We start from the raw sequence: 12,916 nt of genomic DNA, 5'->3' as shown, positions 1-12,916 counted from the left end.
AAATATAACATGATAAAAGAAGAAAGAGAGCTATGTTATGTCTGTGAAAAGATCCAAGGTGACCATAAAACTCACCATTCAAACCAGCAGCCTGGAGATGAAAAGCTGAGTTGGAAGTGCATTAAATAAGGCTACGGCTATTATTCCTCGAGTCCAGTTCTAAGCCAGTGTTCAAACAGAACCAGCTATATTTTAGAGGGCTAAATTTGTTATCGTGTTGTTTGGCTATAAACCAGAGTGACAACCAAAAATGTACAACTGAATAGAGTCTAGTTTGGTTTGTAACCCCCGTTCCACTGCTGCGCTCTAGAAAATAAAGTGATTTGTGAGTTACTACATGGTACATTTCCTTTCATAACAGTCATTAATTTAACAAATTGTAAAAAATGGAGTGGGCCTGTGAGAAGTATTACAGATTTTATGACCATAAAATTTAATTTACATAATGAGGGGGACATTTACATCCAAGTGGTAATTAATCTACACAGAGCAGAAACCAAACATGAAACTATAGCTATAAACTGCTTAATCATCGAGAAGCTTTTTCATAACTTCGGACTTCATTACAAAGTGTTCCAAACTGGCTGGTCTTTTACACTATTAAAAGTAAAGGTTCTTTATTGTCATCGATGGCTCCATGAAGAACCTTAAAGGGGGGTGTACCATGCTGTTTTGTGCATTTAGAATTGTTTATACTGTTAAAGAGTTGGATCCTCAAGCTAAGCATGGACAAAGTTTTATAAAGTAATCCTTATGTGAATGTCTCTTTTGTTGCAATCGTCACAAGTGCTTGTCACTCTTTAGGTCCAACTACACAGCACACCTCCAGGAGCTTGGCTTTTTTCGGAGAGAATCATGAAGCTGTATCTTTTTTTATACAAATATGACAAAACTAAAGACTTTTTGGAAATATGAAGGTTGCAGTAATACTTTATAGGTACTAAAGATTATCATGAGATTGGGTGAAACTATGTGCGTTATGTACCCTTTAAACTTTCTGAAAAGCCTTTTCATTGGACAAAATGTCCTTTATGGTGGAAAAAAGTTATTTAGATTATTAAAATGTTCTTTACACTTTTAAAAACGGTTCAGGGAAAGGTTATTTGAGGAATCCAAAACTAACTATATGTTTTTCTATGGCATCTATAACAAAACTTTTTTTATGTAGAAATGTATATGAGCTAAACTGGACCTTTTTAATGAATTCACCCAATTTACTGGTAAATATTTTATCTAAGTAATACTAAATTGGAACAAACATGAATTAAAAATATATATATTTTAAATAATAGAATACTTTTTAAATAATGCAGTTTAATGCCTGCAAAGATAAACAATACAACATGTTTTTGCCAAAGACTGTTCCATATCCAAGGTAAAAATCACTTTAATGCTCAGCCTCTTGTGGTTTACTGGCCTGCCTGTATATCATCTGTTAGAGTTGTAAAACACAGTAGAGTAAACAGCAGGAAAACTTTGACATGACCTACCTTCCATGACATAGACCAGGGAGCCCACATCGCCTTCTTTGATGATACAACTTTCTTTATCATACTCCACAGGGTACATGCAGTCCACAATCTCCTGAATCTGAGACAGCTCCAGGTTCTTCATGAAGTCATTGTCAAGAATGGCTTCTTTGATTAGTTCCTTAGACCTGTGGATAACAAGGATAAAGGAAAACTGAACTGCTTATTTTAAAAAAACAGTGGTGGGCGATTTTTCAGGAAGGATCATGATCCACAGTCTTATAATTCTTTTTAATGTTGGTTTTGAAAGTTAATGAGCAATAAATATTAAGCCCTACAACTTCGAGTAAAAAGTTATCAAGCTAACTGAAGAAAAGTAAACAGTCAGAACAAAGAAATAAATACACACAATAGGACAAAGATAGAAAAGTGGGAAATAATTTTAATTCTAATAGCATTCGGCTGAAGAAATGCTACCGAAATTGAATTAAATAATCAGTTTGTTTTTTTTTAAAGCTACAAATATTACTTAGTTAAAGCAGTGGGTAATTTTCTCTTTTCTGCTGTAGTTTGATTTCTACTAGTAACACAGAAGCAGCAGGTATATTTGGCTGCCTTCTCTTTAAGACCTAACATACTCACACACCTCCTATTGTCTCCTAATTAAAATCCAAAGCCTTTGATCATTAGTTTGACATGTTCACAGGCAGCCGATTAATGACCGTTGAATGACCGTTGAGGACACTGTATATATGCTCTATATAAACTCCTGCGCTCCTGCTATGTTGCCTTTGCTATGATAAAAAACGGTTGTGTCGCTGTTTTTTCGTGTGGGTGTGTGGTGCTGCTTAATATTCTTCTTAAATATGCTGGTTTTGCCACCCCTTTCATGATAACCAACATTTCAGCCCCGCGTGCAATGCAGCTTACGGTCGCTTAATAACGTGTGGGTTGACGTAAAACTCCACGCACGCCTTTTTTAACACGTCTTGACTGTCGTACAGTTTGACATTAATAACAACTGAGATCCCACAGTGTGACATGATCATCACGTTCCTACAGTCTGACAAGCACTATCCTAAAGGACTTGTGTGAGTGTGAGCCGTTTTAAAACACAACTTGAACGCGTTAATGTGAACACCCTGTCACAACGAGCAATTTAACATATTTTTGAGCACATTTGAACTTCGCTGCATTCAAATGCATCGCTTTATTGTGCTTTTAATACCAGCCATGTCCCACCCTTTACTTACTTGTCCGTTCCTCTAACATGTTAATAGCTTCAAAAGGTCCCCAAGCAGAAAAATGCACAGACATAAACAGGACGCACCTGGTGATGAAATCGTCAGCTCTGCCCACCATGTTTATAAAACAAAAACAAATCAAGACGTTTTTGAAAACCCATGAGCAAGACTACTGGGTTCCTCCAAAAGAACTGAAATCTTTCTCTTTTTTCTTGAAATCGCAGACACCTCCATTCAACACCACAGCGTGCGAGATTACTCACGGAAAAGTGTCGACTGCTGAAATAATCAGAGAGAATCCCCCATACCTGGGTTTGTGAATGCAATCAATACCTCGCCACGTCAATGGATGAATTCTTTCGTATGGAGTGTGTCTTGCATTTACGTGATGAGTCATTTTCATTGACAACGCCACATTTTATTGAACAATGCTTGTCAGATGGCCTCGCTAGTGCCACTGCATTCCAAGTTCCCTTCCGCGAATCTATTTTTAATCATGCACTGGGTAAATCTGATTATTCAATCATTGCACAAGAAGATCTGCATGTGGAAATATTGGATCTTTTTTTTTCTTTTTTGATTAGGAATGGCAGCGTGGCAGAGATGATGGCAAAAACGCACCATCTGTGCAAGAGTGCACGAATGGAGCCCGAGGAGGACATGGGGCGGACAGATGACTGCTCAGATACACTGCGTTACTACCACTCACACACTCCTGCTGGGCACTAATGTCCCATGGGCGGATGATAAGACCTCAAGATCTGCGGTTCTGCCTGGACTAATGACATTAACAATTAGCAGAGTTTCGGATTCGTCATCCATGTGTTCACCAGTGCTACAAACAATGGCGTTTTTGTATGAGAAGCTGACCTCTCACTAAATATAACTCAGTGATTCTTGAGATATGAGACAAAACAAATACAACGATTCTGCCCAGAATTACTTGGGAAATTAAGTATTAACATGCTAATTTAAATTAAATTATATAACATTTCACTCACTGGCTGAATACTAAAGACTGCAAATATATCCTTGCTTTTTTGTCTTTACTTATTAATAAACTAGGCTATTTCAAAGTCATAATATAAGCGCCTCGATTATGGGTTATGAAAGGTTCGTATTTTGGTTTTGGGAGTCCCCAACAACAGGTTGACATGCCTACAAAGTAAAAAAACTCCTACATTGTCTTATAACATGCATTTATTTTTACCTTATTCTCTCAACGGCTCCAAAACAATTCACTCAACGATTTATTTGTCCAAACCCCTTCCTTTGCCCAAACCCAGTGATTGCTCTGATTGGTAGATTCCATTTCCATTTCATCATGCCTGCCCGATAAAGCAGCGTTTGTGAATGCAGTGCTGCTTTGTGTACAGCATTAACGCTCCAAAAGTCTCACCTAGTGGCAAATTATGAATTAGCATTTTCAATCAGGACCAACGCCAAAATACAGTTTTATTGTCTTTGAGCACAACAAGTGGGCGATCAATATGCTAACATTTCATGTGGACATCAACATGAAATGGCTTGAAATTTGTCTTAAATATAGCAGAATTTATTTTGACTGACTGTAATTTTATACATGGTACGATTTCAGTTTTAAAACTTTATAGGCTGTTTTAATTAACTTACAGCTGTGTTACACACTGTATAAAAGGTTATTCTCAAAAATCCATAACAGGGCATTTTAATTTAAACTAACTTTTGCCACAACCTAAATGTCAACTAAAAATGTGACGTAAATCAGCTGATTGAGGATTTTAGACAATTAACCAGAATTTTAATTAACTAACATCACCAGTTAAACAGCTACTATTGTGTGTGTGTGTAATAAAATATATTAAAGTGAATGCTAATTTTATTTTGGGTTTTTTTTTCTTTATATGAGATAGACCTAACCCTAATGTCAAATGGATTAACTAAAAATAATGCACTTTATTTCACACAGTACTCAAGAATCAGTGAGCTAGTCGTCTTGAAAAAGGCCAAATGCACTTCATGCGTATCGTGTTTGATTCTGGTCAGCTAATGAGACTCTTGAGTCGTCACTGTTAATAACTGTTCAAATCAAACACAAACGACAGCATATACGACATGTGCGACAGTTCGTATGCATAGGGGAACATGAGATAGAAACTAATTGAACACTTATAGGATTATAAACTCATTTCATGTGCAGGTTTTTTTATCCCCCGATCGTGCTATGGTCTAGAGAAATATAGCCCTAATTGTTCCTTTTGTCTGACCCTGAAAGGGGGATTAACAACAAATCATTCTACTTTTCATTCTTAATGAAGACATTATGTTAAGACGATCTATTATTCCCACATACAGACATGGGCAGCTATCAACCAACAATAAAGAGAGGATGACAAGTGAACGAGCAATGACTTGATATCTCAAAACGGTATAGGGGCACTGTGATGCAGTATTAATAGCTCAAATTTCCAAATAAAATATGGCATTCAATGAAATGATTACAACTTCAATATGTAGTGAATTGCAATTTTAAAACACAGGAAAATTCTGAAATTAAAATGCTGTCATTAATTACTTTTTCTCGTGTCATTCCAAACCTGTAAGAACGCAAATGAAGACATTTTTGATCGTCTGTGGAGGATCGGAGAGCTCTCGGAATTCATCACAAATATCTTAATTTGTGTCACGAAGAAAAACAAAGGTTCTCTACAGGGTGAGTAATTGAATTTTTGCGTGAACTATCCCCTTTAACTTCCTTAATGTTAAATATTCATAAGTGAATCATGATATTCAACTAGTTCAAACACATATATAAAAAAAAGACATGGCAACACTTTAAGAGATTGTTTAGTTCTGTTTCTGAATGACAGGTAATGTACGGAACATCTCTGATTTCTACGATTAAAAAAACGACATAAATGAAAATGTAGCCTGGTGAGTAAACTAAATAATTCACTAGCCAATGGCGATTCCATTGCCTAGGCGCCTTCGCTAAAAATATACCTACACTGCTCTCCGCGTCCCAAGCGATGCCATATCGGACTGTTTGCATCACGACTTATTTTGAATAGCAAATCACTAATCCATAAATCATTTACAAGTACTCCGCTCCGCAGATCACGATCGGCGGCCGCATTCACAAGCGTGAAGCCAGCTGATACAGGATCCTACATTGTTGCAGTGTTCTCGTGCAAAGATTGCAATTCTTTTCTGCTTGCCTAATTTTAGATTCCTGGTTCCCAAAGACTTATTTAACCCCCCCAAAAATGGCTCATGTGGATTAAATTATTAAAGCCTACACGCAGTTCCCGGAAAAAAAACGATGCGTTTCAAATTAAAACGGAGGGAATATAAACAGAAACTGCGATCATTAGTTTCCGCGTTTCCGCAATTCATTAAAACAAACTAAGCGGGCATGCACTGATCTTTCTCTTTGAGCTCAAAGCTGCAGGTGGTGGGCAGATTTCAAAGTCTTCTGAGACGGACAGTATTGCTCTGAAGGGGTTACCATAGCAAAGTGCGCAGAAAATGCCACCTCGCATCAGGAGCCTCAATTTAATCAGAGTCTTTGATATTTGAGGCATCATTATGGTGTCCTGGCAGGCCACTCGGTGGAATGCCGAAGTGATTTCGAAGCCAGATGGAGCATGGCTTTGTTGAGCCACGCTGAATAACTTCAGATAGGCTGGCAGATAGTGTAGATCTGGCACACTTGCAGCGTGTGTTGCCATCTCCTACCTAACAGTCCTTCCCTCTCAGCACGCTTTTACAGCTCTTCTTAACCCACTCTCCGCTCTTTTGTTTAACAAAGATTCATGTCTGCCCAGACACGGAGAACAACGCCGAGCCATTTCCATAAAAGGAGAAAATATGTTCCTTTGGTGGGAAGTGAGATGGATAGATTCCGCAAAACTTAACGGGAGAGCTGCGGAGCCGGGGGAGAACAATGTAAAGACACTCGCTGGATCCGGCTCGCAGTCATTCGTGTCTCTCACGCACACTATAACAAATGTCAGGTGCTCCAGCGTTTGTTTTTAAAGGTCAAAATTGTGCATCAGTGCAATTAAGGACAAAAGAAACGTAATCGTAGCCTTTATATAATGTTCGTGCTTTAAAGGATTGCATGGGGTGAACTGTTGTAAACTGGCTAGAAGTAAAATGACTTTTTCTGTTTGCAACAATGGCATTTATAATAGATTCCCAAAACCAGGTATTTTGTTTTTTTTTTAAACCAGACACAACTGTCTGGTGATGTTTTGTGCAGGTATATGTAGTCACAACCTGGTAAGTGCATTTTTATTTTCTTATGTCAATGTATTTCCCATTTAATTTGTTTTTTAAATACTTTTCAATTTTTTTATATTTTTTTTAGTAGCCAATATTAGTCATTTGGAGAAGGGATTCCCACTGTAAAGAGGATTTTAAATGAATTGGCAAAATGAGTCATTTTCCAAAAAGGTCAATGACAATTCAGACTTGTCTGTGATTAAGAAAAAATATATGTCAAATAGTAATGTTGGCTTTTAAAATTTTTTTAAAAGGTTTTAAGAAATAATTTTAATTTAATGTAACAATCAAGCAAAAAGTAATTGCACATTTTAATGAAATATAATTAATTATATATTATTTTTATATATTATTATAATTTATATATTTATCAATTATGGATAGATATATTTAATGAATATTTTAATCACAACATTAAACTTTAACCTCCCGAACCAAACTTACCATTAAAAGGTCAAATTATTAATAAATAATTTATATGATCAAATGATTTATATTTATATTATTAAATAAATGATACTGCACAACTTTTTTTTTTCATTAAAATGAATTAATAATATTCGATTATTATTCCATAGCATACATATGGGTCAAATCTGGGTTCAGAAAAACTGGTGTAGGGTTTACATTAACTTTACGGGGTTCATGTCTTGCCATTATCGACCACAGCAAACCTACAAGTCTGAGCTGTCCGGTTGCGTGCGTCATTCGTTTTTTGCATTAACTTCATGTCTGCAACCAAAGAAAAGAATGTCCTTTTCTTATTATTGTGTGAGAGCGGAGAGAAGTGGTTGTAGCTACCATAAATCAAGACAGTGAGCACATGATTAACTTCAGACTGGTCTTTTTAGCAGCGTGAAAAATGGTTGTGAATAAATTGCATAAAGAAAGCATGCGTTCTCTAATTACCGGAGCCGTCCGTTCAGTTCCCTGACTGAACTCTCGTTATAATTAAAGACTTTGACTACGCTGCACAATGAATTTTATGTTCATATCTTACCTGTGCTTAGCTGGATATAATAAAAGCATTCCGTGACACTGAAGAACTCAATCAGTCTCACTCAACAAAACTAAAGCGTTTTGGGTGGGTTTGCTTTGCCGGCGACTATTTTGAACAGCTTTGATTGGTCATGTCTCAAACATTGTAAAGTGTGAAAAGACTACTATCCGATTTTAATTACATTTTTAACCACAGATGGCGATAGAGAGGGTAAAGTTTCTTAATCCAGGAGACTTCTCGACTATGTCATTTCCTGTTTTGGGAATTAATTTCTTCATGCGGTTCCTCAATTACTATAGGTGTACAAATATTAATAAGCCATTAATCATTTTAACCAAATTATTTAACTACGTCAATCATTTTTACTGATTTTGAAAACTTTTACTTTATCAGAAAGTCATGGCAGCTTACGTTTTTTACACGGCTCACCAAAATATGTTGAGCAGTTTCAACTTTTTTTATAAGTTGTATGAGCTGATGAATACAATTTGTTAACTATTGCTTATTCTGCAGATATTGCAGATTCTAAAGACAACTAAATGCATCTTTTAGGAGTTAACTAGCATACAAACGCTTTAAAACTAATGGAAGTAGACTAAAAGCTTTGATTGTGAATGAACGGGGTCTTCATATTCGATATACATCCAGCCTTCCGTTATTAAAGCAACACGTGTCAAATAAATAAACAAATCTATATGGGCGTGACTCGTCAGATGGTTTCATGCATAGTTATTGTTCAAGTGAAATTAGTCTCGGTCTGTACCATCGGCAATCAGGAACGCCAGCACAAAAGATTGTGATGTCTTCACGAAGACGGTAGGCATCTGGCTCTCGACCAACACGCGCTCGTCAACAAGAGTAAATATTCACCAGACATAAACACGAGGAGAACTGAAATGCTCACAAGAAAAGACGCTGAGGGTGGAGGGAGATGAGCTGCAGGAGAAAACGATGGAATTGCCGGTGGATGAGGGAGGCTTTTTTTTTGGATAATGCCGCTCTAGAGATCCAGCTGAGGAGAAGATGAAAAGATTCTCGACGGCGCTAAGCATCTACTCTCCTTTCCAGTTGTGTGATTTCCTTACAGATCATCACGCGGCTTCATTGAACTCGTTGTACGTAGTTTTAAAAGGCTTTAAAGCGGTTTCAGATGCTTAACATCGCACCTTTGTTGCTGATATGAGACTGAAAAGGCCGGTGTAACAAATGTTGATCTTATACTGCTATATATATATATATATATATATATATATATATACTTCTATTACGGAGTGGGGTCTGTTTTGTTTTGAGAGCTGAACTACTGCTGATATGACCAGAACCTGCTGTCCTGCTGTTCAGAATGATTTGAGATGTAACGCTTCACTGGAAGCAATAACATCTGACCGTCTGTGCAGAAAGTGCACATGGTCAGCGTCACGAACGTGCTTTTGGATTTGAAAAAAATAATCATTTAATCTTTTTATTATTATTATTTTTATTATAAGTTCTTTTGCATTTTTTCTAAATCCTAAAACCACCAGTTTATTTACAGGTTTTGGTTCCCATATTTTCCATGTGGACCCAGACCGTATATATAAATTATATTACAATTTGCTGATTATACTGTTATATAAACTAAATGACATACAATATACCATGTCTCCTGCATCGCAGCGGTCATTTGGGCTGCCGTTAGCCAATTTTTTACACTTTTACCACAGTTTATTTATTTATAGGCTATGCTATACTCACTTTTGGTCAGACTTGCTCTGCACAAGCGCAATAAAGCTGAATCTGATCGGATAAAATATTTACTGTGCGAAAAAGTTCACACTCTTTTCAAATAAGTACATATATACTGCTAAAATAAAATAATTCCAAGGTTTTTTATTTACTTTATTTCATGCAACCAACCCCTTTTTTGGGGTTCTGCTTTTAGAAAGAATGTTACTAACGCCATATCATATACGTGTTAATCATATACCTCAATTTCACATACACTTTTTCCTAATGCATTGGATTTTTCATAGTAAATTTCATCATTTTAAGTGAACGGTTGGAAAATGATCGTGGATCTGTATATCCATATTTATTCATTATACTCTGCACGTTATGCTACTCTGTGTACGATATACCACGTCTCCTGCAATCATTTTGAAGGTAATTTTTTTAATTTACCATATAATTTACATTGCTGCTCACGCTTCCGGGTAAGACTTGCTCTCCGATATCAAATCAATGCTGAAACTAATGTAATATATTTTTACATTAATATGTCGCTTGCATGATCTGCAATCTGCACGTGCACTTTTTTTTCTCCCTTTCAAAGTTGATAAACAATCAACAGGTGGCCAGCAGACCGGCTGGCTGCCTATATGCGCAATATATCACATCAGTGCTGTAATGAAGGCTCGGACGGAGACGGGTTTTGATGGATGGACACGATTAAGCTCGCACCAAGGAACTCGAGGTGTCCTACTGACCGAGATCAATCGCGTAAAATGAGCACAGCACAAAGACGACGACGCACGATTCAAGGTTGCGTATGCGTAATTGCATCAGTAACGCACTTCGTTGAGATTCAACACTGATCAGATATAAGCAGCACCTACTGTGGGCTCTTCGGGTAGAAAGGCAAGGTGACGTGATTGAGGTCTTGAATATCAAAGGCTGTAGGTTCGGCTGAGATCGCCTGTCTCTTGGTCCTCTGCTGCTCTTGGAGGACACTCTGTTTGTGGACTTGTTGAGTCGCCGGTCTTATAACGGATCGGTATTTGTCTAACTCGTTCTGAAGCTTCTGGATGAGTTCGTCTTTCTGGTCCAGCTCCAACTCCAGTTCGTCGATGAGCGCGTCTCTCTGTCTCAGCTCTTCGATCTTCTCCTGCAGCGCGTACTGGAGATCGCGTAAAGTGCCCATCTCTCCCCGCAGCCAACGATCCGGAGTCGTTTCCAACTTAGCGCGCGGTCATGAAATTTAAAAAAGCAAACCGCTTCGGGTCGTGTTTTCCGTGGTGCTGTCGGCAAAAAATATATATAAATAAAAAAAAACGTGACGCGCCGATCCACCGGCGGGCTTTCGGATCGCTTACACCGGAGGAATGAGCGGGGAAACACCCACGGCGCCTGCAGACATCGCGTTCGGGAGACGGAGAAGTTTCACAGGGCATTCATTTCTTGTCCGAATACGTCAGTCGCAGCTGTCGAGCGCGAGTGGAACGCCATGAGCGCGCAGTGAACGCAGCGCGCTCGTGGCTCCCCGACGAGCCAATGAGGAAAGACTCGAGCGCGCACCTGTAACAGCCGCCGAGAGCCTTCAAGTGCGCTGCCTTCCACCGAACGATAACAGACTTCTTCTCTGTTAAAGTATCTTCTGAAAACGTGTGCAGTCTTCAGTAAATCATATATCACTTTTTAATTTTGTTGTTTTCTCGACAACCAACTAGACTTTTTTTTGTTACCCAATGGTTAAAAAAAAAATCTCGCCATTTAACTTTACCGTAAATTCTATCAAATTCTGCACCGACTTCATGCGTTTATCGAGTGATGTTTTATGAAACACAAAATACTGTATTTGATCAAAATGTCATTTTCAGATATTGAGGTCGCTGGTGAAGGTGACTGGTAATTTATTTTTTATTTATTCAGTCATTCACTGGCCAAATAATAAATACATTTTTGGTAGTTAAGAAATCAAAGATTATTTATTTATTTATTTGCCTTTCAAAAATAAGTGTTTTTTTTTTTTTTATTTTATATATATATATATATATATATATATATATATATATATATATATATATATATATAAAATCAAAATCAAAATAATAAAAAAGAAAAATATATTTTTGAAAGTATATATATATATATATATATATATTTTTTTTTATTATTATTATTATTATTTATTTATTTATTTATTTTTTGCTTTTTTATTTGCATTTTTTTTTTTTTTTTTTTTGCATTTTATAGCAACAGCAGCAGTCTTAGGGATTTAACACTGGTGCAATTTCATTTCATGTGCATTTACAGTACAATAGTCCCTCACTGTAAAGTAACACTCAAGGGAATATAGCTGACCCAAAAATTATTGGATGGTCCGGGGATGAGAGCCCTTTCCACTAATGAATATCATGGGTTCTGCAGTGTATGTTTACACAACCAACTGCAGTTATCAGCACAAAACAAGCTGTATGTCCAGATGATGCTCTGGAGTTGTACCACATGTTTCTTCTTCATAGTCCCTTACATCATCTGGGTCCTTCCCATTAACACACAACCAGCTGGTGCTCCATTTCAGCTCATTAACTGCCCCCACTGTCTAGTGCTAAATTATTACTCTGACCATGAAATTGTTGCGCTTGTATGTCCTTATAGTCTTCTTGCACATTATGCTATAATTCAACAATAAGCATGTTAGATAGAAAACTTACGGAATCCAGAGCAATATAATTTCAAAACAGGATTATTATAGTGAACTAAAACGTAAAATATAAATGAAAATATGTGAAAAATAAATAAATATTCACTAAAATAAAATATATACAACTAATGATATTTATGAAGTAAATTTAAAAAATAAATAAATAAAAACACTATATAGACATATAACAAATTATAAAAATTAATACGTTTTATAAAAGTAAATTAATAAAATGATCAAAATCTTAAAATTAAAAAGTAATAAAACAATTCAAAATATCAACAAAACTATAATCTAGGAATTAATTTTTTTTTTTAATAAAAACTATAGCATAGCCTAATAGTATAGCAATGATACTACAGTGCTTAAAAATGCCAAGAACATATAACAATAATGGCAAGAACACATAATTAAAAAAATAGGATTAAAAGCGCCCTCTAGTGGATTAAGTATACACATACAGAGATGACTAAACATTTATCTAATTGGCTTGACTGACCTACTATATATATATATATATATATATATATATATA

At 36.4% G+C, this 12,916-nt stretch overlaps 1 protein-coding gene across 1 annotated transcript in view; it reads right to left on the bottom strand.

Annotated features, from left to right (window-relative positions):
- Positions 1 to 11,239, bottom strand: part of prkg1b (protein kinase cGMP-dependent 1b) — a 111,873-nt gene extending 100,634 nt beyond the window's left edge. The window contains 2 exon segments of the mRNA XM_043253965.1: positions 1,491 to 1,657; positions 10,574 to 11,239. Of these exon segments, the coding sequence (XP_043109900.1) occupies positions 1,491 to 1,657; positions 10,574 to 10,878 (472 nt within the window). The 5' untranslated portion in view covers positions 10,879 to 11,239.
- Between the last annotated feature and the right edge of the window lie 1,677 nt (positions 11,240 to 12,916).

The sequence above is a fragment of the Puntigrus tetrazona genome, chromosome 12 (genome assembly GCF_018831695.1).
Source record: "Puntigrus tetrazona isolate hp1 chromosome 12, ASM1883169v1, whole genome shotgun sequence".
NCBI lineage: Eukaryota > Metazoa > Chordata > Actinopteri > Cypriniformes > Cyprinidae > Puntigrus > Puntigrus tetrazona.
Note: the sequence above shows the minus strand (reverse complement) of the source record. Positions and strands in the feature narration are given on the sequence as shown.